This window comes from Scyliorhinus canicula, chromosome 3, assembly GCF_902713615.1.
Source record: "Scyliorhinus canicula chromosome 3, sScyCan1.1, whole genome shotgun sequence".
Lineage (NCBI taxonomy): Eukaryota > Metazoa > Chordata > Chondrichthyes > Carcharhiniformes > Scyliorhinidae > Scyliorhinus > Scyliorhinus canicula.
Window position 1 is genome coordinate 5556997 of NC_052148.1, and position 27557 is coordinate 5584553.

Below are 27557 nucleotides of genomic sequence, written 5' to 3' on the forward strand. Positions count from 1 at the left end.
GTCCCAACTCAGGGCCATCGGGCAATCTTAAGCGAGTTACACCACGGACACCCAGGGGTGTCTAAAATGAAGATGCTAGCTCGAAGCTACGTTTGGTGGCCAGGGTTGGACACAGACATAGCAACCTTGGGACGTCGGTGCCAGGAGTGCCAATAGGGGCAAAAAGTGCCACCAGCGGCGCCATTGCGCCCGTGGGAATGGCCAGGCAGACCGTGGACCCGCCTGCATATTGACCACGCCGGCCCTTTCATGGGCTCAATGTTTTTGGTAATAGTGGACGCCCACTCCAAATGGTTGGACGTCCACCGGGTAAACGCGGCAAGCACAGCATCAACAATTGAAAAGCTCAGGGCCTCGTTTGCAACACATGGACTTCCGGAGGTATAGGTGTCGGACAACAGAACAGCAGTCACAAGTGGGGAATTTGGAAAATTCCTGAAGAAAAACAGAGTCCGCCACAGCAAAACGGCCCCTTACCATCCAGCGACCAATGGCCTGGCAGAGAGAGCGATCCAGACACTTAAAGCAGGACTCAAGAAGCAGCCAGCAGCGTCAATGGACACAAAGCTCTCCCGCTGGCTGTTTGATTACAGGACCACACTGCATTCCACAACGAGCATACCGCCAGCCGAACTCTTAATGGGAAGTCGGCTGCGGACGAGGCTGAGTCACCTTTTCCCAAATTTTAAGGGGAAAGTGGAGAAACAACAGGAGGCCCAATGCAGGGGGCATGAGAATAGTGGGCAGCAGAGACATTTCCAGGTGGGGGCACCGGTTTGGGTCAAGAATTATGGGAATGGGCCAATGTGGATCAAAGGCACAGTAGGGTCCCAAACAGGGCCCATATCCTATGAGGTTTTGATAGGAGGTAAGGTGAAGAAACACCTAGACCAAATAAGGGCAGCGGAACCACACCTGGAGGCAGGAGAAGCAGGACTGCCTCAAGCTGGGATAGCCCAGACGGAAAGGATACCCACACCCCAGCCCCGAGCAATTTCTCCAGACCCCGCCATCCAGTCGTCCGAGTCGGAGATGGACACGTTCGACGAGTCCACCGCAACACCTCTCCCCAAGGAGGAGGAAGAACAACTTCCAAGGAGGTCATCAAGGAAAAGACGGGCACCTATAAGGTACACACCGCCCACGTCGGGGAACGATCCAGCGGACGACACAGAGGTGACAGACCCAGACATGAGGAGCAGGAAGAAGCTCAGAGGAATGCCTCATTGAGGGGGCCCATATGAGCACCTGTATAGGCTTTGTGAGCCAGTCTTAAGTTGACTGGACTACTAGCAGCACCGTTAGGAGCTGCTCCTGTAATCGCATTATTGTAAATAAATATTGGTGTGGTGATGTAACTCCTGCCTCCCGTGGATTACTACACCATTGTAATCTGTTTTGTTTGAGCACAAAATACTGGTCTTTGATTTCACCTTCTCACCCTTCATCTGTATTTTAAATTCCACCATATTGTGATCATCTTTCCGAGAGGATCCCTAACTATGAGATCATTAGTCCATCCTCTCTCATTACACAGGACCAGATCTCGGACCACTTGTTCCCTTGTAGGTTCCATTACATACTGTTCTTGGAAACTATCTTGGATACATTCTGTTATTTCCTCCTCCAGGCTGCCTTGACCGACCTGGTTAAACCAATCGACATGTAGATTAAAGTCCCCCATGATAACTACTGTACCATTTCTACATGCATCAGTTATTTCTTTGTTTATTGCCTGCCCCACCATGTTGTTACGATTTGGTGGCCTATAGACTCCTCCTATCAGTGCCTTTTTCACCTTACTATTCGTAATTTCCACCCAAATGGATTCAACCTTGTCCTCCATGTCACCGATGTCATCCCTTACTATTGCCCGGATGTCAACCTTAAATAACAGAGTTACACCACCCTTACCATCCACTCAGTCCTTCCGAATTGTTTGATATTTATCAAGGACTACTATAAAAGTCCCGAAGGTCTTGTTCACCCCCTCCGAGTCCCCAACTAAGTTCCAATCCCCATCAACCACTTTCCCTATTTCCCTCGCTGCCTCCCATTTTCTGAGCTGCTGTGCAAGCAACCTACTGGCCTTTTCCCCATGCTCGTACACCGCTCCCTTCACCTTCCTGAGCTGCTCCACTGCCCGACCTGCAGTTAACGAACTAGATTCCGCCTGCAGCCTCCGGCGTTCCCTCAATAGCCCTGACTCTGGAGCCTCCGCATACCTCCTATCCACTCGTAGGATCTCTCTTACCAGTCGGCCCGCCTCTCCCTATCCGTCCTGTCCCTGTGAGCCCGGATCAATATCAGCTCCCCTCTCACCAGCGCCTTCAACGCTTCCCAGACCACCGCTGCTGAGACCTCCCCCGTATCGTTTACCTGCAGGTAGTTCAGCGTCCACTTCCTCAATCTCTCGCAGAACACTTCGTCCGCCAACAGCCCCACATCCAATCTCCACTGTGGGCGCTGCTTACTATCCATACTGACCTGCATGTCCACCCAGTACGGAGCATGGTCCAATATCGTAATTGCCGAATAGCCCGTATCCACCACCCTCGCCAACAGGGCTCTGCCCCCAACAAAGAAATCTATCCAGGAATACACCTTGTGAGCGGGGGAGAAGAAAGAAAATTCCCTGGATCTTGGCTGCCTAAACCTCCACGGATCCACCAGCCCCCATCTGCTCCATGAACCCTTTTGGCTCCTTTGCCATTGCTGGCACCTTGCCCATTCTTGAACATGACCGGTCCAGGCCTTGATCAACAAGCATGTTGAAATCCCCACCCATAATCAGCCTGTGCGATCATCCCAGGTTGAGGGTCCCACTGAACTTTGGGAAAGGTTGACAGGGTTTATTGCTGCTGTTGCACGGTATGAAAATTCAACAAAACATTTTTTGCCCACAAAAGCCAAGGTAAAAGTGATGTAAAAACAAAAAATGCTGAAAATGCTCAGCTGCTCTGGAAGATGAAGAAAAAAAAGTCAATAGGTTTTAAGCAGATGGGAGGTGATTAAAAAAAGTGGGAAGGTCTGTCACAGGGTGGAAGGCAGGAGAAATTAAATGACAAAAGAGTTGTCAATGTTGGGGAATGGGACAAGATGTGGCCAGAGGAGGCGTGAATCGCAGAATAATGAGCAGCTGCTGTCTCAAAGCAGAAACAAGAGAAAAAAGGGTTAAAACTTGCAAACGGAAAGGAACCAAAATGGGGCCTGGATAATGATGTAAAAGATCAGCCATGATCTAATTGAATGGCGGAGCAGGCTCGAGGGGCCAGATGGCCTACTCCTGCTCCTAGTTCTTATGTTCTTATGTTCTTATGAATGAAGTTTGAGGAATATTGCGAGTCAATAGGGTAACATTCCATAAAATACGGGCAGGTTTACTGCGGTTGATTGTATTTTCCCTTTCACCTTCCTTATCTTGGAAAACTATTTGAGAGTACCCAAATTCTGTTTTTTCCCAATTGAGGGAGAATTTAGTGTGGCCAATCCACATACCCTGCACGTCTTTGGATTGTGGGGGTGAAACCCACGCAGACAGAGAGAATGTGCAAACTTGACACGGACAGTGACCAGGGCCGGGATTCGAACCCGGCGCCTCAAAGAACATGGACCATAGAACAATGCAGTACAGAACAGGCCATTCGGCCCTCAATGTTGTGCCGATCATTGTCCGAAACCAAGATTAAGCGATTCCACTCCATGTCATTCTGGTCTGCTCCATGTTCCTATCCAATAACTACTTGAGAGTTCTTCAAGTGTTCGACTCCACTATCACAGCAGGCAGTCCATTCCACACCCTAACCGCTCTCTGAGTAAAGAACCTACCTCGGTCATCCCTCCTATATCCCCCATCCTGAATCGTATAACTATGCCCCCTTGTAACAGCTACATCCAACCAAGGTAATAGTCTCTGAATGTCCACTGTATCTAACATAAGAACATAAGAACTAGGAGCAGGAGTAGGCCATCTGGCCCCTCGAGCCTGCTCCGCCATTCAATTAGATCATGGCTGATCTTTTGTGGACTCAGCTCCACTTTCCGGCCCGAACACCATAACCCTTAATCCCTTTATTCTTCAAAAAACTATCTATCTTTACCTTAAAAACATGTAATGAAGGAGCCTCAACTGCTTCACTGGGCAAGGAATTCCATAGATTCACAACCCTTTGGGTGAAGAAGTTCCTCCTAAACTCAGTCCTAAATCTACTTCCCCTTATTTTGAGGCTATATCCCCTAGTTCTGCTGTCACCCGCCAGTGGAAACAACCTGCCCGCATCTATCCTATCTATTCCCTTCATAATTTTAAATGTTTCTATAAGATCCCCCCTCATCCTTCTAAATTCCAACGAGTACAGTCCCAGTCTACTCAACCTCTCCTCATAATTCAACCCCTTCAGCTCTGGGATTAACCTAGTGAATCTCCTCTGCACACCCTCCAGCGCCAGTACGTCCTTTCTCAAGTAAGGAGACCAAAACTGAACACAATACTCCAGGTGTGGCCGCACTAACACCTTATACAATTGCAACATAACCTCCCTAGTCTTAAACTCCATCCCTCTAGCAATGAAGGACACAATTCCATTTGCCTTCTTAATCACCTGTTGCACCTGTAAACCAACTTTCTGTGACTCATGCACTAGCACACCCAGGTCTCATTGCACAGCAGCATGCTTTAATGTTTTATTGTTTAAATAATAATCCATTTTGCTGTTATTCCTACCAAAATGGATAACCTCACATTTGTCAACATTGTATTCCATCTGCCAGACCCGAGCCCATTCACTTAACCTATCCAAATCCCTCTGCAGACTTCCAGTATCCTCTGCACTTTTCGCTTTACCACTCATCTTAGTGTCATCTGCAAACTTGGACACATTGCCCTTGGTCCCCAACTCCAAATCATCAATGTAAATTGTGAATAATTGTGGGCCCAACACGGATCCCTGAGGGACACCACTAGCTACTGATTGCCAACCAGAGAAACACCCATTAATCCCAACTCTTTGCTTTCTATTAATTAACCAATCCTCTATCCATGCTACTACTTTACCCTTAATGCCATGCATCTTTATCTTGTGCAGCAACCTTTTGTGTGGCACCTTGTCAAAGGCTTTCTGGAAATCCAGATATACCACATCCATCGGCTCCCCGTTATCTACTGCACTGGTAATGTCCTCAAAAAATTCCACTAAATTAGTTAGGCATGACCTGCCTTTTACGAACCCATGCTGCGTCTAACCAATGGGACAATTTCTATCCAGATGCCTCGCAATTTCTTCCTTGATGATAGATTCCAGCATCTTCCCTACTACCGAAGTTAAGCTCACTGGCCTATAATTTCCTGCTTTCTGCCTACCTCCTTTTTTAAACAGTGGCGTCACATTTGCTAATTTCCAATCCACCGGGACCAAGCCAGAGTCTAGTGAATTTCGGTAAATTATCACTAGTGCATCTGCAATTTCCCGAGCCATCTCTTTTAGCACTCTGGGATGCATTCCATCAGGGCCAGGAGACTTGTCTACCTTTAGCCCCATTAGCTTGCCCATCACTCCCTCCTTAGTGATAACAATCCTCTCAAGGTCCTCACCTGTCATAGCCTCATTTCTATCAGTCGCTGGCATGTTATTTGTGTCTTCCACTGTGAAGACCGACCCATAAAACCTGTTCAGTTCCTCAGCCATTTCCTCATCTCCCATTATTAAAACTCCCTTCTCATCCTCTAAAGGACCAATATTTACCTTAGCCACTCTTTTTTGTCTTATATACTTGTAGAAACTTTTACTGTCTGTTTTTATATTCTGAGCAAGTTTACTCTCACACTCTATCTTACTCTTCTTTATAGCTTTTTTAGTAGCTTTCTGTTGCCCCCTAAAGATTTCCCAGTCCTCTAATCTCCCAACAATCTTTGCCACTTTATATGCTTTTTCCTTCAATTTGATACTCTCCCTTATTTCCTTAGATATCCACGGTCGATTTTCCCTCTTTCTTCCGTCCTTCCTTTTTGTTGGTATAAACCTTTGCTGAGCACTGTGAAAAATCGCTTGGAAGGTTCTCCACTGTTCCTCAACTGTTCCACCATAAAGTCTTAGCTCCCAGTCTACCTTAGCTAGTTCTTCTCTCATCCCCTTGTAATCTCCTTTGTTTAAACACAAAACACTAGTATTTGATTTTACTTTCTCACCCTCCATCTGTATTTTAAATTCCACCATATTGTGATCGCTCCTTCCGAGAGGATCCCTAACTATGAGATCATGAATCAATCCTGTCTCATTACACAGGACAAGATCTAGGACCGCTTGTTCCCTCGTAGGTTCCATTACATACTGTTCTAGGAAACTATCGCGGATACATTCTATAAACTCCTCCTCACGGTTGCCTTGACCGACCTGGTTAAACCAATCGACATGTAGATTAAAATCCCCCATGATAACTGCTGTACCATTTCTACATGCATCAGTTATTTCTTTGTTTATTGCCTGCCCCACCATATCGTTACTATTTGGTGGCCGATAGACTACTCCTATCAGTGACTTTTTCGCCTTACTATTCCTGATTTCCACCCAAATGGATTCAACCTTATCCTCCATAGCACCGATGTCATCCCTTACTATTGCCCGGATGTCATCCTTAAATAACAGAGCAACACCACCTCCCTTACCATCCACTCTGTCCTTCCGAATAGTTTGATACCCTCGGATATTTAACTCCCAGTCGTGACCATCCTTTAACCATGTTTCAGTAATGGCCACTAAATCATAGTCATTTACGATGATTTGTGCCACCAACTCATTTACTTTATTCCGAATACTACGAGCATTCAGGTAAAGTACACTTATGTTGGTTTTTTTACCTCTGTTTTGAATCTTAACATCTCCAGTTTTATTCCTTTTGTTATTACTGGGCCTATTCACTGTGCTCCCCTCAGTCACTGTACCTTGTACTGTCGCCCTTATGGATTTCTGACAATGTCTTCTCTGCCTTGCACTTTTCCCCTTACTTCCTTTTGTTTCTGTCCCTGTTTTACTACCTTCCAACTTCCAGCATTGGTTCCCATCCCCCTGCCACATTAGTTTAAACCCTCCCCAACAGCTCTAGCAAACACCCCCCCTAGGACATCGGTTCCAGTCCTGCCCAAGTGCAGACCGTCCGGTTTGTACTGGTCCCACCTCCCCCAGAACCGGTCCCAATGCCCCAGGAATTTGAATCCCTCCCTCTTGCACCATCTCTCGAGCCACGCATTCATCCTATCTATCCTAACATTCCTACTCTGACTAGCTCGTGGCACTGGTAGCAATCCTGAGATTACTACCTTTGAGGTCCTACTTTTTAGTTTAACTCCTAACTCCCTGAATTCCGCTTGTAGGACCTCATCCCGTTTTTTACCTATATCGTTGGTGCCTATGTGCACCACGACAGCTGGCTGTTCACCCTCCCCCCCCAGAATGTCCTGCAGCCGCTCCGAGACATCCTTGACCCTTGCACCAGGGAGGCAACATTCCATCCTGGAGTCTCGATTGCGTCCACAGAACCGCCTGTCTATTCCCCTTACGATCGAGTCCCCTATCACTATAGCCCTGCCATTTTTCTTCCTGCCCTGCTGTGCAGCAGAGCCAGCCACGGTGCCATGAACCTGGCTGCTGCTGCCTTCCCCTGGTGAGCCATCTCCCTCAACAGTATCCAAAGCGGTATATCTGTTTTGCAGGGAGATGACCGCAGGGGACACCTGCACTGCCTTCCTACTCTTGCTCTTTCTTTTGGTCACCCATTTTCTATCTCCCTCAGTAACCTTCACCTGCGGTGTGACCAACTCGCTAAACGTGCTATCCACGACCTCCTCAGCATCGCGGATGCTCCAAAGTGAGTCCATCCGCAGCTCCAGAGCCGTCAAGCGGTCTAACAAGAGCTGCAACTGAACACACTTCTTGCACGTGAAGTGTGCAACCCCCTCATCATTTTCTAAATTCCATTATATTGACTCTCATCCTCCTTGGCTCCAAAGAGAAAAGCCCTAGCTCTGTCAACCTTTCCGCACAGGACCTATTCTGCAATTCAGGCAGCATCCTGGTAAATCTCCTTTGCACCCTTTCCAATGCTTCCACATCCTTCCTGTAATGAGGTGACCAGAACTGCACACAATGCTCCAAATGTGGTCTCAGCAGGGTGAGGAATAGTTGCAGCAAAACCCCGCGGCTCTTAAACTCAAGCCCCCGTTAATAAACGCTAACACACTATAAGCCTTCTTCACCCTGTATCCACTTGAGTGGCAACCTTCTGAGATCTGTGGACATGAACCCCGAGATCTCTCTGTTCCTCCACATTCCTCAGAACCCTGCCGTTGACCCTGTAAACCGCATTCAATTTTTTTCTACCAAAATGAATCACCTCGCACTTATCAGGGTTAACCTCCATCTGCCATATTTGGTCCCAGCTCTGCATCCTATCAATGTCTCTTTGCAGCCTACAACAGCCCTGCACCTGATCCATGGCTCCACCAATCTTTGTGTCTTCAGCAAATTTACTGACCCACCCTTCAGCCCCCTCCTCCAAGTCATTGATAAAAGTCACAAATGAAATTAAATGAAATGAAAATCGCTTATTGTCACATGTAGGCTTCAAATAAAGTTACTGTGAAAAGCCCCGAGTCGCCACAATCCGGCGCCTGTTCGGGGAGGCTGGTACGGCAAAAAGCAGAGGACCCAGCACAGAACCCGGTGTTACACCGCTGGTAACTGGTCTCCAGTCTGAAAATTTTCCATCCATCACCACCCTCTGTCTTCTCAGTGCCGCAGTCCCAGTGCTAGCCACTGTGCCACATGCCACCCCTTTCACCTTCAGCAAAACGGGATGGGGCAATATTGTTTCAAGTTCCCTAAAAACACGCATCACGAGTTTAACTTAAATGATTAGCAATCTGCTGGTGTCATCCAGTAAAGATACTTGAGACTATAAAATATGTTAGATAAATACAAATATGATTGTTATTTACCTTTCTCTAGACAAGTTACGCCCAGGTAGTGGGGAAATGGGGTGAGGCCAATCAATTTTCTATGAGGAATAGATAAGGGGTTGGGGAAGCGGGTCCATCAATAAAAGAGGAGGCAAGTTGAGGGAGGCATAAATTAATCAGGGGTTGGGTTATCACTGCTGCCTCACAGCGCCAGAGAACTGGGTTCAATTCCTGCCTCGGTAGATTGTCTGTGTGGCGCTTGTACGTTCTCTCAGTGTCTTTGTGGGTTTCCTCTGGGTCAACCGATTTCCTCCCACATTCCAAAGATGTGCACATTAGGTGGATTGGTCATGCTAAATAGTCCCAGATGTGCCGGTTAGGGGGGGTTTCAGGGATTGGGCAGGGGAGTGGGCCTATTTTGGTTGCTCTTTCAGAGGGTTGGTGCAGACACACAAGGCCAAATAGCCTCCTTCAACACTGTTGGAATTCTATGGATTTATAGTTTTATCTGGCTGAAGGTGCTGTATGGCCCAGGAATATTGGACACAAGCAGGCTAGCCAATGAAGCCAATAGATACACTTTGCTACAGCAGAAGCAGAGAATCCAGGGGAACATACTAATCCCACACCCCATCCTGAAGGACATTGTGAACTGCTGCACATCACAATATGCAGCATGTGCTTTCCATGTCACTTTGTCCTCTTTTCAATATTTGAAGATAATTGCTAAGGGGGTAGAAAAGACTAATGGAGATGTTTATATACTAAAGACTTACATGTACGTTGGGAGCCTAAGATGTCATCACTTTCCTTCTTGTCTGGGTAGATGGCAGTAAGGGAAACATCATATTTGGTGTCAGGATCCAGGTTATCTAAAACCTGGCTTGTCTCATTGCCATTTATAATCATCTGGAAGAATAGGCATAAAGCGAAGGTCAAGATACGTTCAGTGCATGAAACCAATTTGTTTTCTGGAAACTGATTCCCTTAATTAAATGGGGATGTTTGAATTTAATATCACTCAGGGGGCCACAATGACGTTAAAATCCTTTACCAACCCTTGGCTGCAGCCACCTTTCCCAGTGGCATTCCCTCGTGGTCATGTGGAGTATTTCTGCAGAAAATTCAAGTGAAGGAATAAACTAATTTGGACGGTTTTGTTCATTACGCAAATGTTCTTCTTTGAGTGGGCAACTGAGCCCAACATCTCAATACTAAGGAGCATATGGTCCGTGCGGAAAGCAGTTTTCTGATCACCTTCTAGTACAGTAATGCCATTCAGAAAGAATGTGCTGATGTTTCTGCAGGTTACGATTCAAAGAGCTCATCCCACCCAATTGAGTTTTTGCCAATCTCCAAATTTTGCAGTCCTGCCCGTGACTGCGCGTCCCTGGTTGGGAATGGAAAATACCTGCTGTTTTAAGTGTGATCATGCCGCCTCGGCCAACAGAGAATGCAACTCATTAGCAAGTGTGGAAAAGATTACAAGGATACAATGAAACATTGTTCCTGGAAAGGAGGAACAATTTCATACATATACAGATCTGTCTGACAGCGGTTTTGCTTCACACGCGCATGTTGCAAGGCAAATTTAAAAATTAGCTGGAGCTACACAGAAGCAGAAAGTATGGATTTCATCACCTCTTTTTTGTCCCCTCCCCCAGATGGAACCCAGCTGATTCTGTAGAGGTCCGCCTCCTCCGATCCATGATCCCAGTCCGTCCGGAAACTTTTCCTTGTGATGTCCGAGAAGCGTAGGTTTGATGGTGGTTGGACAACCGCTGTGCGAGAAGAATGAGACCTTAAATGTACACATGTAGCAGAAAGGTAACAGAATCTGACGGAGTAGAAATGATGAGGAAAGGGAGGATATCTAAGCAAAGATTTGAGATACTGGCACTGATCACAAACAACTTGCATTGATAACAGTGCCTTTAATGCAGTAGAATGTCCTGAGTCACTTCAGAACATAGAACATAGAACAGTACAGGTACTTAGGCCCTCCATGTTGCGCCGACCTGTGAAACCACTGTCAAGCCCATCTACACTATTCTCTTATCATCCATGTGTTTATCCAATGACCATTTAAATGCCCTTAATATTGGCGAGTCCACTACTGTTGCAGGCAGGGCAACACCCTAAACCCCTCATCATTTTCTCAACCTCTATTTGGTCACCTCTCATCCTTCTCCGCTCCAAAGAGAAAAGCCCTAGCTCTATCAACCTTTCCGTACAAGACCTATTCTGCAATTCAGGCAGCATCCTGGTAAATCTCCTTTGCATCCTTTCCAATGCTTCCACATACTTCCTGTAATGAGGTGACCAGAACTGCACACAATGCTCCAAATGTGGTCTCAGCAGGGTCAGGTAGTGTTGCAGCATAACCCCGCGGCTCTTAAACTCAAGCCCCCTGTTAACAAAAGCTTACACACTATAAGCCTTCTTCACGGCTCTATCCACTTGAGTGGCAACCTTCTGAGATCTGTGGACATGGACCCCAAGATCTCTCTGTTCCTCCACATTCCTCAGAACCCTGCCGTTGACCCTGTAAACCGCATTCAATTTTTTTCTACCAAAATGAATCACCTCGCACTTATCAGGGTTAAACTCCATCTGCCATTTTTCGTCCCAGCTCTGCATCCTATCAATGTCTCTTTGCAGCCTACAACAGCCCTCCACCTCATCCACTACTCCACCAATCTTTGTGTCATCAGCAAATTTACTGACCCAGCCTTCAGCCCCCTCCTCCAAGTCATTGATAAAAGTCACAAATGAAATGAAATGAAATGAAAATCGCTTATTGTCACATGTAGGCTTCAAATAAAGGTACTGTGAAAAGCCCCGTGTCGCCACAATCCGGCGCCTGTTCGGGGAGGCTGGTACGGCAAAATAGCAGAGGACCCAGCACAGAACCCTGTGTTACACCGCTGGTAACTGGTCTCCAGTCTGAAAATTTTCCATCCATCACCACCCTCTGTCTTCTCAGTGCCACAGTCCCAGTGCTAGCCACTGAGCCAAATGCCACCCCTTTCAGCTTCAGCAAAACGGGATGGGGCAATATTGTTTCAAGTTCTCTAAACACAAACATCACTAGTTTAACTGAAATGATTATCAATCTGCTGATGTCATCCAGAAAAGATAATTGAGACTGTTAAACTATGTTAGATAAATATAAATATGATTGTTATTTCCCTTTGTATAGACAAGTTACGCCCAGGTAGTGGGGAAATGGGGTGAGGCCAATCAAATATCTGTGAGGAATAGATAAGGGGTTGGGGAAGTGGGTCCATAAATAAAAGAGGAGGCAAGTTGAGGGAGGCATAAATTAATCAGGGATTGGGTTATCACTGCTGCCTCACAGCGCCAGAGAACTGCGTTCAATTCCTGCCTCGGTAGATTGTCCGTGTGGCGCTTGTACATTCTCTCCGTGTCTTTGTGGGTTTCCTTGGTTCCTCTGATTTCCTCCCACAATGCAAAGATGTGCACATTAGGTGGATTGCTCATGCTAAATAGTCCCAGATGTGCCGGTTAGTGGGGGTTTCAGGGATTGGGCAGGGGAGTGAGCCTAATTCGGTTGCTCTTTCAGAGGGTCGGTGCAGACACGCTGTGCCAAATGGCCTCCATGTCACTTTGTCCTCTTTTCAATATCTGAAGATAATTGGTAAGGGGGGCGAAAAGACTAATGGAGATTTTTATATACTAAAGACTTACATGTACGTTCGGAGGCTGAGACGTCATCACTTTCCTTCTTGTCTGGGTAGAAGGCAGTAAGGGAAACATCATATTTGGTGTCAGGATCCAGGTTATCTAAAACCTGGCTTGTCTCATTGCCATTTATAATCATCTGGAAGAATAGGCATTAAGCGAAGGTCAAGATTAGTTCAGTGCATGAAACCAATTTGTTTTCTGCAAACTGATTCCCTTAATTAAATGGGGATGTTTGAATTTTATATCACTCAGGGGGCCGCAAGGATCTTAAAATCCTTTACCAACCCTTGGCTGCAGCCACCTTTCCCAGTGGCATTCCCTCGTGTTCATGTGGAGTATTTCTGCAGAATATTAAATTGAAGGAATAAACTAATTTGGACTGTTTTGTTCATTGCGCAAATGCTCTTCTTTGAGTGGGCAACTGGGCTCAACATCTGAATACTAAGGAGCATATGGTCCGTGCGGAAAGCAGTTTTCTGATCACCTTTCTGTTCACCAAATTTTCCAGTCCTGCCCGTGACTGCGTGTCCCTGTTGGGAATGGAAAATACCTGCTGTTTTCAGTGTGATCATGCCACCACGACCAACAGAGAATGCAACTCATTAGCAAGTGTGGAAAGGATTACAAGGATACAATGAAACATTGTTCCTGGAAAGGAGGAACATTTTCATACATATACAGATCTGGCTGACAGCGGTTTTGCTTCACACTCGCATGTTGCAAGGCAAATTTAAAAATCAGCTGGAGCTACACAGAAGCAGAAAGTATGGATTTCATCACCTCTTTTTTGTCCCCTCCTGCAGATGGAACCCAGCTGATCCTGAACTGGTCCGCCTCCTCCGATCCATGATCCCAGTCCGTCCGGAAACTTTTCCTTGTGATGTCTGAGAAGCGTAGGTTTGATGGTGGTGGGATAGTCGCTGTGGGAGAAGAATGAGACCTTAAATGTACACATGTAGCAGAAAGGTAACAGAATCTGACTGAGTTGAAATGATGAGGAAAGGGAGGACATCTGAGCAAAGATTTGAGATACTGGCACTGATCATAAACAACTTGCATTGATTACAGTGCCTTTAATGCAGTAAAATGTCCTGAGTCACTTCAGAACATAGAACATAGAACAGTACAGGCACTTCGGCACTCCATGTTGCGCCGACCTGTGAAACCACTGTCAAGCCCATCTACACTATTCTCTTATCATCCATATGTTTATCCAATGACCATTTAAATGCCCTTAATATTGGTGAGTCCACTACTGTTGCAGGCAGGGCATTCCACGGCCTTTCTACTCTCTGAATTAAGAACCTGCCTCTGACATCTGTCCTGTTTCTATCTCCCTCAATTGAAAGCAATCTACCCTCTTTCTAGAAATCACCACCCGAAGAAAAATGTTCTCACTGTCCACCGTATCTAATCCTCTGATCATCTTGTATGCCTCAATTAAGTCACATCTGAACCTTCTTCCCTCTAATGAGAACAGCCTCAAGTCCCTCGGCCTTCCCTCATTAGGTCTTTCCTCCATACCAGGCAACATCCTAGTGAATCTCCTCTGCACCCTTACCAATGCTTCCATATTCTTCCTGTAATGCAGTGACCAGAATTGCACGCAACACTCCAAATGTTTTATGGGCAGCACGGTGGCATAGTGGTTAGCATATTTGCTTCACAGCTCCAGGGTCCTGGTTCGATTCCCGGCTTGGGCCACTGCCTGTGCGGAGTCTGCACGTTCTCCCCGTGTTTGCGTGGGTTTTCTCCGGGTGCTCCGGTTTCCTCCCACAGTCCAAAGATGTGCGGGTTAGGTGGATTGGCCAGGCTAAATTGCCCTTAGTGTCCTAAAATAAGGTTAGGGGGGGTGGGGGGTGGTTGTTGGGTTACGGGTATAGGGTAGATACGTGGGTTTGAGGAGGGTGATCATTGCTCGGCACAACATCGAGGGCCGAAGGGCATGTTCTGTGCTGTACTGTTCTATGTTTCTGTGTTTAAATGTGGCCGCACCAGAGTTTTGTACAGCTGCAATTTGACCTCATGGCTCCGATCTCAATTCCTCTGCCAATAAAAGCTAACACACCGTACGCCTTCTTCACAACCCTATCAACCTGGGTGGCAACTTTCAGGGATCTATGTACGTGGACACCGAGATCCCTCTGCTCATCCACACACCCAAGAATCTCACCATTAGCCCAGTACTCTGTCTTCCTGTTATTCCTTCCAAAATGAATCACCTCACACTTTTCTGCATTAAACTCTATTTCCCATCTCTCAGCCAGCTCTTCAGCTTATCTACGTCCCTCTGTAGCTTGCAACAGCCTTCCGCACTGTCCATAACTCCACCGACTTTAGTGCCATCTGCAAATTTAGTCACCCATCCTTGTACGCCCTCCTCCAGTTTATTTATAAAAATGACAAACAGCAGTGGCCCAAAAACAGTTCTTTGTGGTACACCACTAGTAACTGATCTCCGGCTGAACATTTCCTATCAACTTTGTCTTCTTCCAGCTAGCCAATTTCTGATCCAAACTGCTAAATCACCCTGAATCCCATGCCTCTGTATTTTCTGCAATAGCCTACCATGGGGAAGCTCATCAAACGCTTTACTGAAATCTATGTACACCAATCAACTGCTTTCCGCTCGACCAGCTGTTTGGTCACCTTCTCAAAGAACTCAATAAGGTTAGTGAGGCACGGCCTACCCTTCACAAAACCGTGCTGACTATCGCTAATTAAATTATTCCTTTCCAGATGATTATTAATCCTATCTGTTATGAACCTTTCCAAGACATTGCCCAGAACAGAAGTAAGGCTCACTGGTCTATAGTTACCGGGGGTTGTCTCTGTTCCCCTTCCAGAACAAGGGGACAACATTTGTTGTCCTCCAACCGACTGGCACTATTCCTGTAGGCAAAGATAACATAAAGATAGATAGAGATAGAGAAATACATCACAGAACAAGCCCTTTGGCCCACGATGTTGTGCCAAACTTTTGTCCTAGGTTAATCATAGAATTTTGGACACTAAGGGCAATTTTTCATGGTCAATCCACCCAACCTGCACATCTTTGGACTGTGGGAGGAAACCGGAGTACCCGCAGGAAACCCACACAGTCACGGGGAGGATGTGCAGACTCCACACAGACAGTGACCCAAGTCGAAATCGAACTTGGGACCCTGGAGCTGTGAAGAAATTGTGCTATCCACAATGCTACCGTGCTGCCCTTAAGAAGTAGTTAATCTACATTCCATTATTCTACCCTAATCCATGTACCTATCCAATAGCTGCTTGAAGGTCCCTAACGTTTCCGACTCAACTACTTCCACAGGCAGTGCATTCCATGCCCCCACTACTCTCTGGGTAAAGAACCTACCTCTGACATCCCCTCTATATCTTCCACCATTTATCTTAATTTTATGTCCCCTTGTAATGGTGTGTTCCACCCGGGGAAAAAGTCTCTGAATGTCTACTCTATCTATTCCCCTAATCATCTTATAAACCTGTATCAAGTCGCCCCACATCCTTCTCCGTTCTAATGAGAAAAGGCCGAGCATCCTCAACCTTTCCTCGTATGACCTACTCTCCATTGCAGGCAACATCCTGGTAAATCTCCTTTGCACCTTTTCCAAAGCTTCCACATCCTTCCTAAAATGAGGCGACCAGAACTGCACACAGTACTCCAAATGTGGCCTGACCAAGGTTTTGTACAGCTGCATCATCACCTCACGGCTCTTAAATTCAATCCCTCTGCTAATGAACGCAAGCACACCATAGGCCTTCTTCACAGCTCTATCCACTTGAGTGGCAACTTTCAAAGATCTATGAACTTTAGACCCCAAGATCTCTCTGCTCCTCCACATTGCCAAGAACCCTACCGTTAACCCTGTATTCCGCATTCATATTTGTACTTCCAAAATGGACAACCTCACACTTGTCAGGGTTAAACTCCATCTGCCACTTCTCAGCCCAGCTCTGCATCCTATCTATGTCTCTTTGAAGCCGACAACAGCCCTCCTCATTGTCCACAACTCCACCAATCTTCGTATCATCTGCAAATTTTCTGACCCACCCTTCAACTCCCTCATCCAAGTCGTTAATGAAAATCACAAACAGCAGAGGACCCAGAACTGATCCCTGTGGTACGCCACTGATAACTGGGCTCCAGGCTGAATATTTGCCATCCACCACCACTCTCTGTCTTCTATCGGTTAGCCAGTTTGATATCCAACTGGCCAAATTTCCCACTATCCCATGCCTCCTTACTTTCTGCATAAGCCTACCATGGGGAACCTTATCAAATGCTTTACTAAAATCCATGTACACTACATCCACTGCTTTACCTTCATCCACATGCTTGGTCACCTCCTCAAAGAAGTCAATAAGACTTGTAAGGCAAGACCTACCCCTCACAAATCCGTGCTGACTATCCCTAATCAAGCAGTGTCTTTCCAGATGCTCAGAAATACTATCCCTCAATACCCTTTCCATTACTTTGCCTACCACCGAAGTAAGACTAACTGGCCTGTAATTCCCAGGGTATACCCTATTCCCATTTTTGAACAGGGGCACGACATTCGCCACTCTCCAATCCTCTGGTCCCACCCCTGTTGACAGCGAGGACGAAAAGATCATTGCCAACGGCTCTGCAATTTCATTTCTTGCTTCCCATAGAATCCTTAGATATATCCCGTCAGGCCTGGGGGACTTGTCTATCCTCAAGTTTTTCAAAACGTGCAACACATCTTCCTTCCTGACAAGTATCTCCTCAAGCTTATCAGTCTGCTTCACGCTGTCCTCTCCAACAATATGGCCCCTCTAGTTTGTAAATACTGAAGAAAAATACTTGTTCAAGACCTCCTATCTCTTCAGACTCAATACACAATCTCCCGCTACTGTCCTTGATCGGACCTACCCTCGCTCTAGTCATTCTCATATTTCTCACATATGTGTAAAAGGCCTTGGGGTTTTCCTTGATCCTACCTGCCAAAGATTTTTCATGCCCTCTCTTAGCTCTCTTAATCCCTTTCTTCAGTTCCCTCCTGGCTATCTTGTATCCCTCGAGCGCCCTGTCTGAACCTTGTTTCTTCAGCCTTACATAAGTCTCCTTCTTCCTCTTAACAAGACATTCAACCTCTCTTGTCAACCATGGTTCCCTCACTCGACCATCTCTTCCCTGCCTGACAGGGACATACATATCAAAGACACGCAGTATCTGTTCCTTGAACAAGTTCCACATTTCACTTGTGTCCTTCCCTGACAGTCTATGTTCCCAACTTTTGCACTTCAATTCTTGTCTGACAGCATTGTATTTACCCTTCCCCCAATTATAAACCTTGCCCTGTTGCTCGCACCTATCCCTCTCCATAACTAAAGTGAAAGTCACAGAATTGTGGTCACTACCTCCAAAATGCTCCCCCACTAACAAATCTATCACCTGCCCTGGTTCATTACCAAGTACTAAATCCAATATGGCTTCCCCTCTGGTCGGACAATCTACATACTGTGTTAGAAAAGCTTCCTGGACACACTGCACAAACACCACCCCATCCAAACTATTTGATCTAAAGAGTTTCCACTCAATGTTTGGGAAGTTGAAGTCACCCATGACTACTACCCTGTGACTTCTGCACCTTTCCAAAATCTGTTTCCCAATCTGTTCCTCCACATCTCTGCTGCTATTGGGGGGCCTATAGAAAACTCCCAACAAGGTGACTGCTCCTTTCCTATTTCTGACTTCAACCCATATTACCTCAGGAGGCAGATCCCCCTCGAACTGCCTTTCTGCAGCTGTTATACTATCTCTAATTAACAATGCCACCCCCCCCACCTCTTTTACCATCCTCCCTAATCTTGTTGAAACATCTATAACAAGGGACCTCCAACAACCATTTCTGCCCCTCTTCTATCCAAGTTTCCGTGATGGCCACCACATCGTAGTCCCAAGTACCGATCCATGCCTTAAGTTCACCCACCTTATTCCTGATGCTTCTTGCGTTAAAGTGTACACACGTCAACCCATCTCCTTGCCTGCAAGTACTCACCTTTGTCAGTGTTACCTTCCCCACTGCATCGCTACGTGCTTTGGCGTCTTGAATATCGGCTTCCTTAGTTGCTGGACTACAAATCCGGTTCCCATTCCCCTGCCAAATTAGTTTAAACCCTCCCGAAGAGTACTAGAAAACCTCCCCCCCAGGATATTGGTGCCCCTCTGGTTCAGATGCAACCCGTCCTGCTTGTACAGGTCCCACCTTCCCCAGAATGCGCTCCAATTATCCAAATACCTGAAGCCCTCCCTCCTACACCATTCCTGCAGCCACGTGTTCAACTGCACTCTCTCCCTATTCCTAGCCTCGCTATCACGTGGCACCGGCAACAAACCAGAGATGACAACTCTGTCTGTCCTGGCCTTTAACTTCCAGCCTAACTCCCTAAACTTGTTTATTACCTCCACACTCTTTTTCCTCTCTATGTCGTTGGTACCAATGTGCACCACGACTTCTGGCTGCTCATCCTCCCCCTTCAGGATCCTGAAGACACGATCAGAGACATCCCTGGCCCTGGCACCCGGGAGGCAACATACCTTTCGGGAGTCTCGCTCGCGACCACAGAATCTCCTATCTATTCCCCTAACCATTGAATCTCCCATTACTATTGCTTTTCTATGCTCCTCCCTTCACTTCTGAGCCCCAGAGCCAGACTCAGTGCCAGAGACCTGGCCGCTGGGGCCTTCCCCCGGTAGGTCGTCCCTCCGAACAGCATCCAAAACGGTATACTTGTTTTGAAGGGGAACGGCCACGAGGGATCCCTGCACTGTCTGCCTGTTAGTTTTCTTTCCCCTGACTGTAACCCAGCTACTCTTGTCCAGTACCTTGGGTGTGGCTGCCTTCCTGTAACTCTTCTCGATAACCCCATCTGCCTCCCAGATGGTCTGAAGTTCTTCCAGCTCCAACTCCAGTTCCTTAACACGGTCTCTGAGGAGCTGGAGTTGGGTGCACTTCCCGCAGGTATAGTCAGCGGGGACACCAGTGGTATCCCTCACCACCCACATCCTACAGGAGGAGCATGCAACTGCCCGAGCCTCCATCCCCTCTTACTTTACAGAATTAGCTGCCCCGTGGACCAACTGGACCTCCACCCTCCGACTCTGCTTCCAGTCAGCTGTACTCTAAACTCCTGGCTCCCTTCACGCTCTTTGATAAATATAGGAAATGAAATGTAAGGAGCACCTTACTCCCTCCTCACCTAACTCCCTCAGTCACCAAACTCTCACTGTAGCACTCAAATGCAACAAGCTCAGCACTCTCTCAGTCACCAAACTCTCACTGTAGCACTCAAATGCAACAAGCTCAGCACTCAGTGCAAAACAAAGATCAAAGCCAAAGGCTCAGCAATAAAGATCAAAGCCAAAGGCTCAGCAATCTCTTCCATTAATTCACAGAGAATCCTGGGATAAATCCCATCAAGCTCAGGGGACCTATCTATTTTCACACTTTCCAGAATTGCGAACACCTCCTCCTTATGAACCTCAAGCCCATTAAGTCTAGTAGCCTGTACCTCATTATTCTCCTCAACAACATCGTCTTTTTCCTGTGTGAATACTGATGAAAAATATTCATTCAGCACCTCTCCTATCTCCTCGGACTCCACGCACAACATCCCTTGACATGCCCACCTCTTACCCGAGTCATTCTTTTATTCCTGACATACCTAGAGAAAGCTTTAGGGTTATCCTTGATCCTACCTGCTAAAGATTTCTCACGTCCCCTCCTGGCTCTTCGTAGCTGTCTCTTCAGATCCTTCCCAGCGAACTTGTAACTCTCGAGCACCCTAACTGAACCTTCACGTCTCATCTTTACATAAGCCTCTTTCTTCCTCTTGACAAGTGATCCAACTACTTTAGTAAACCACGGGTCCCTCGCTTGACCACTTCCTCCCTGCCTGACAGGCACATAAGAACATCAGAACATAAGAACTAGGAGCAGCAGTCGGCCACATGGCCCCTCGAGCCTGCTCCACCATTCAATGAGATCATTGCTGATCTATTGTTGACGCAGCTCCACTTTCTGGCCGGAACACCATAACCCTGAACCCCTTTTTTCTTCAAAAAGCTATCCATCTTTGTCTAAAATACATTTAATGAAGGAGCCTCAACTGCTTCACTGGGCAAGGAATTCCATAGATGCACAACCCTTTGGGTGAAGAAGTTCCTCCTAAACTCAGTCCTAAATCTACTTCCCCTTATTTTGAGGCTGTGCCCCCTAGTTCTGCTTTCAGTGGAAATAAAAATCCCTCTGCAGACTTCCGGTATCCTCTGCACTTTTTGCTTTACCACTCATCTTAGTGTCGTCTGCAAACTTGGACATATTGCCCTTCGTCCCCAACTCCAAATTATTGAAGCAAATTGTGAACAATTGCGGTCCCAGCACTGATCCCCGAGAGACACCACTAGCTACTGATTGCCAACCAGAAAAACACCCATTAATCCCCAATCTTTGCTTTCTATTAATTAACCAATCCTCTATCCATGCTACTACTTTACCCTTAATGCCATGCATCTTTATCCTGTGCAGCAACCTTTTGTGTGGCATCTTGCCAACGTTTTTCTGGAAATCAAGATATACCACATCCACTGGCTCCCCATTATCTACCGCTCTGGTGAGGTCCTCAAAAAATTCCAGTCAATTAGTCAGGCACGACCTTGCCCTTTATGAACCCATGCTGCGTCTGCCCAATGAGACAATTTCCATGCAGTTTCTTCCTTGATGATAGATTCCAGCATCTTCCCTACTACCAAAGTTAAGCTAACTGGCCAATAATTACCCGCTCTCTTCCTACCTCCTTTTTTAAACAGTGGTGTCACGTTTGCTAATTTCCAATCAGCCGGGACCATCCCAGAGTCTAGTGAATTTTGGTAAATTATCATTGTGCATTTGCAATTTCCCGAGCCATCACTTGTAGCACTCTGGGATGCATTCCATCAGGGCCAGGAGACTTGTCTACCTTTAGCCTTGTGGGCTTGCCCACCACTATCTCCTTCGTGATAACAATCATCTCAATGTCCTCACCTGTCATAGCTTCATTTCTATCAGTCACTGGCATGTTACTTGTGTCTTCCACTGTGAAGACAGACCCATAAAATCTGTTCAGTACCTCAGCCATTTCCTCAACTCCCATTATTAAATCACCCTTCTCATCCTCTACAGGACAGATATTTACCTGAAAAGCCCCTAGTTGCCACATTCCGGCGCCTGTTCACTCTCATAATCTGTCTCTCTATTTATAGCTTTTTTAGTAGCTTTCTGTTGCCCCTTAAAGATTTCCCAGTCCTCTAGTCTCCCACTAATCATTGCCATTTTGGATGCCTTTTCCTTCAATTTGATACTCTTCCTTATTTCCTTAGATATCCATGGTCGATTTTCCCTCTTTCTACCGTCCTTCCTTTTTGTTGGTATAAACTGTGAAAAATCGCTTGGAAGGTTCTCCACTGTTCCTCAACTGTTTCACCATAAAGTCTTTGCTCCCTGTCTACTTTAGCTAGTTCTTCTCTCATCCCATTGGAATCTGCTTTGTTTGAGCACAAAACACTACTGTTTCATTTCACCCTCTCACCCTCCATCTGTATTTTAAATTGCACCATATTGTGATTGCTCCTTCCGAGAGGATCCCTAACTCTGAGATCATTAATCAATCCTGTCTCATTACACAGGACCAGATCTAGGACCGCTTCTTCCCTTGTAGGTTCTGTTACATACTGTTCCAGGAAACCATCAAGAATAGATTCTGTAAACTCCTCCTCCAGGCTGCCTTGACCGACCTGGTTAAACCAATCGACATGAAGATTAAAATCCCCCATGATAACGACAGCACCATTTCTACATGTATCAGTTATTTCTTTGTTTATTGCTTGCCCCACCATATTGTTGCTATTTGGTGGCCTCTCGACTACTCCTATCAGTGCCTTTTTCACCTTACTATTCCTAATTTCCACCCAAATGGATTCAACCTTGTCCTCCATAGCATCGATGCCATCCCTTACTATTGCCCGGATGTCATCCTTAAATAACAGAGCTACACCACCCTTACCATCCACTCAGTCCTTCCGATTAGTTTGATATTTATCAAGGACTACTATAAAAGTCCCAAAGGTCTTGCTCACACCCCCCCCCCCCCTCCCCCCCAAGTCCCCAATTAAGTTCCCATCCCCATCAACCACTTTCCCTATTTCCCTCGCTGCCTCCCTTTGTCTGAGCTGCTGTGCAATCTACCTACTGCATTTTCCCCATGCTCGTACACCGCTGCCTTCACCTTCCTGAGCTGCTCCACTGCCTTTCCTGTAGTTAACAATCTAAATTCTGCCTGCAGCCTCCGGCGTTCCCTCAACAGCCCTGGCTCTGGAGCCTTCACATACTTCCTATCCACTCGTAGGATCTCTCTTATCAGTCGGTCCACCTCTGCCCTCTCCGTCCTGTCCCTGTGAGCCCGGATCTAGATCAGCTCCCCTCTCACCAGCGCCTTCAACGCTTCCCAGACCACCGCTGCTGAGACCTCCCCCGTATCGTTTACCTGCAGGTAGTTCAGCATTATCTTCCTCTAACTCTCGCAGACCACTTCGTCCGCCAACAGCCCCACATCCAATCTCTACTGTGGCCGCTGCTTACTATCCATACTGACCTGCAGGTCCACCCAGTACGGAGCATGGTCCAATATCGTAATTGCCGAATAGCCCGTATCCACCACCCTCGCCAACAGCATGGGCAGCACGGTAGCATGGTGGATAGCATAAATGCTTCACAGCTTCAGTGTCCCAGGTTCGATTCCCGGCTGGGTCACTGTCTGTGCGGAGTCTGCACGTCCTCCCCGTGTCTGCGTAGGTTTCCTCCGGGTGCTCCGGTTTCCTCCCAAAGTCCAAAGATGTGCGGGTTAGGTGGATTGGTCAGGCTAAATTGCCCTTAGTGTCCTAAAAAGTAAGGTTAAGGGGGTGGGTTGTTGGGTTACGGGTATAGGGTGGATACGTGGGTTTGAGTAGGGTGATCATTGCTCGGCACAACATTGAGGGCCGAAGGGCCTGCTCTGTGCTGTACTGTTCTATTGTTCTATGTCTAGGCCCTGCCTACAACAGAGCCCTGCCTACAACAAAGAAATCTATCCGGGAATACACCTTCTGAATGTGGGAGAAGAAAGAAAATTCCCTGGCTCTCGGCTGCCTAAATCTCCACGGTTCCACAACCCCACCCCCCTCCTCAATCTGCTCCATGAACCATTTCAGCTCCTTTGCCATTGCTGGCACCTTGCCCGTTCTCGAACATGACCGGTCCAGGCCTTGATCAATAACCATGTTGAAATCCCCACCAATAATCAGCCTGTGCGATTATCCCAGGTTTAGGGTCCCACTGAACTATGGAAAGGTTGACAGGGTTTATTGCTGCTGTTGCACGGTATGAAAATTCAACAAAACATTTTCCCCCACAAAAGCCAGGGTAAAAGTGATGTAAAAACAAAAAATGCTGAAAATGCCCAGCTGGTCTGGCAACACCTGAAGAGGGAGAAAAAAAAGTCAACAGGTTTTAAGCAGATGGGAGGTGATTAAAAAAAGTGGGAAGGTCTGTCACAGGGTGGAAGGCAGGAGAAATTAAATGACAAAAGAGTTGTCAGTATGGGGAATGGGACAAGATGTGGCCAGAGGAGGCGTGAATCGCAGAATAATGAGCAGCTGCTGTCTCAAAGCAGAAACAAGAAAAAAAAGGGTTAAAATCAAAACTTGCAAAGGGGAAGGAACCAAATGGGGCCTGGATAATGATGTAAAATTGTTGAACACGGTGTTGAGTCCAGGATGCTATAAAGCACCTCATGGAAAGTTGAGGCGGTGTTTTTCCAGCTCTATTGGAATAATGGTGCTGATCAAGGACAGAGAGATCAGCAAGACAGCAAGGCTAAATAAAGGAGATGCAAACTGAAATGTTGTATACTGACATAAAGCAGAGCGGCTTCACATTTAGGGGTAACGGATTGGGGGTGGGGGAAAGGGATTGAAATATGTTAGTGCAAAGGGTCACTAAACTCAACAGTAGAAGCAGATCAAAAAAATATGTGTTTCACTGGAGAATGAAGTTTGAGGAATATTGCGAGTCAATAAGGTAACATTCCATAAAATACGGGCAGGTTTACTGCAGTTGATTATCTTTTCCATGTCACCTTACTTACGTTGTAAAAAAATTTCCGTGCACCCAATTACTGTTTTTTTCCAATTCAGGGGGAATTTAGTGTGGCCAATCCACGTAACGTGCACATCATTGGGTTGTGGGGGTGAAACCCAAGCAGACATGGGCAGAATGTACAAACTTGACACGGACAGTGACACAGGGCTGGGATTCGAAACCGGCTCCTCATGGAACATGGAACATAGAACAATGCAGCAGAGAACAGGGGCTTCGGCCCTCGATGTTGTGCCGAGCATTGTCCGAACGCAAGATTAAGCGATCCCACTCCATGTCATTCTGGTGTACTCCATGTTCCTATCCAATAACTACTTGAAATTTCCTGAAGTGTCCGACTCCACTATTGCAGCAGGCAGTCCATTCCACACCCTAACCGCTCTCTCAGTAAAGAAACTACCTCGGACATCCCTCCTATATCTCCCACCCTGAATCTTATAGTTATGCCCCCTTGTAACAGCTACATCCACCCAAGGGAATAGTCTCTGAACGTCCACTCTATCTAACCCCCTCATCATTTTCTCAACCTCTATTATGTCGTCTCTCATCCTCCTCCGCTCCAAAGTGAAAAGCTCTAACTCCCTTAACCTTTCCTCATAAGACATATACTGCAAACCAGGCAGCATCCTGGTAAATCTCCTTTGCATCCTTTCCAATGCTTCCACATCCTTCCTGTAATGAGGTGATCAGAACTGCAGACAATGCTCCACATGTGGTCTCAGCAGGGTGAGGAATAGTTGCAGCATAACCCCGTGGCTCTTAAACCCAAGCCCCCGTTAATAAACGCGAACACACTCTCAGCCTTCTTCACAGCTCTATCCACTTGAGTGGCAACCTTCAGAGATATGTGGACATGAACGCCAAGATCTCTCTGTTCCTCCACATTCCTCACAACCCTGCCGTTGACCCTGTAATTGGCATTCAAATTTTTTCCACCAAAATGAATCACCTCGCACTTATCAGGGTTAAACTCCATCTGCCATTTTTCAGCCCAGCTCTGCATCCTATCAATGTCATTGATAAGAATCACAAATAGCAGAACCCAGCACTGATCCCTGTGGTACACCGCTGGTAACTGGTCTCCAGTCTGAAAATTTTCCATCCATCACCACCCTCTGTCTTCTCAGTGCCGCAGTCCCAGTGCTAGCCACTGTGCCGCATGCCACCCCTTTCGCCTTCAGCAAAACGGGATGGGGCAATATTGTTTCAAATTCTCTGAGAAACAGACATCGCCAGTTTAACTGAAATGGATAGCAATCTGCTGATGTCATCCAGTAAAGTTACTTCAGACTGTTAAAATATGTTAGATAAATACAAATATGATTGTTTTTACCTTTGTATAGACAAGTTACGCCCAGGTAGTGGGGAAATGGGGTGAGGCCAATCATTTTTCTATGAGGAATAGATAAGGGGTTGGGGAAGCGGGTCCATCAATAAAAGAGGAGGCAAGTTGAGGGAGGCATAGATTAATCAGGGGTTGGGTTATCACTGCTGCCTCACAGCGCCAGAGAACTGGGTTCAATTCCTGCCTCGGTAGGTTGTCTGTGTGGCGCTTGTACGTTCTCTCCGTGTCTTTGTGGGTTTCCTCTGGGTCCTCCAATTTCCTCGCACAGTCCAAAGATGTGCACATTAGGTGGATTGGTCATGCTAAATAGTCCCATCTGTGCCGGTTAGGGGGGGTTTCAGGGATTGGGCAGGGGAGTGGGCCTAATTAGGTTCCTCTTTCAGAGGGTTGGTGCAGACACACAAGGCCAAATAGCCTCCTTCTGCACTGTCGGAATTCTGTGGTTTTATAGATTTATCTGGCTGAAGGTGCTGTATGGCCCAGGAATATTGGACACAAGCAGGCTAGCCAATGAAGCCAATAGATACACTTTGCTACAGCAGAAGCAGAGAATCATGGGGAACATACTAATCCCACACCTCATCCTGAAGGACATTGTGATCTGCTGCACATCACAATATGCAGCATATGCTTTCCATGTCACTTTGCCCTCTTTTCAATATTTGAAGATAATTGCTAAGGGGGTAGAAAAGACTAATGGAGATTTTTATATACAACAGACTTACATGTTCGTTCGGAGGCTGAGATGCCATCACTTTCCTTCTTGTCTGGGTAGATGGCAGTAAGGGAAACATCATATTTGGTGTCGGGATCCAGGTTATCTAAAACCTGGCTTGTCTCATTGCCATTTATAATCATCTGGAAGAATAGGCATTAAGCGAAGGTCAAGATACGTTCAGTGCATGAAACCAATTTGTTTTCTGCAAACTGATTCCCTTAATTAAATGGGGATGTTTGAATTTTATATCACTCAGGGGGCCGCAAGGATCTTAAAATCCTTTCCAACCCTTGGCTGCAGCCACCTTTCCCAGTGGCATTCCGTCGTGGTTATGTGGAGTATTTCTGCAGAATATTAAATTGAAGGAATAAACTAATTTGGACGGTTTTGTTCATTATGCAAATGCTCTTCTTTGAGTGGGCAACTGGGCCCAACATCTCAATACTAAAGAGCATATGGTCCGTGCGGAAAGCAGTTTTCTGATCACCTTCTAGTACAGTAATGCCATTCAGAAAGAATGTGCTGATGTTTCTGCAGGTTACGGTTCAAAGAGCTCATCCCACCCAATTGAGTTTTGGCCGATCTCCAAATGTTCCAGTCCTGCCCGTGACTGCGTGTCCCTGTTGGGAATGGAAA

General features: G+C 46.6%; 1 protein-coding gene across 1 annotated transcript in view; it reads right to left on the reverse strand.

The window, feature by feature from the left end:
* Window positions 1-27557, reverse strand: part of LOC119963790 — a 1053439-nt gene that overhangs the window by 861062 nt on the left and 164820 nt on the right. Inside the window, exons 30-34 of the mRNA XM_038793076.1 lie at window positions 26929-27061; window positions 13439-13578; window positions 12662-12794; window positions 10592-10731; window positions 9727-9859 (exon numbers count right to left, since the gene is read on the reverse strand). Coding sequence (XP_038649004.1) covers window positions 9727-9859; window positions 10592-10731; window positions 12662-12794; window positions 13439-13578; window positions 26929-27061 — 679 coding nt within the window. The remainder of the gene's footprint in view (window positions 1-9726; window positions 9860-10591; window positions 10732-12661; window positions 12795-13438; window positions 13579-26928; window positions 27062-27557) is intronic.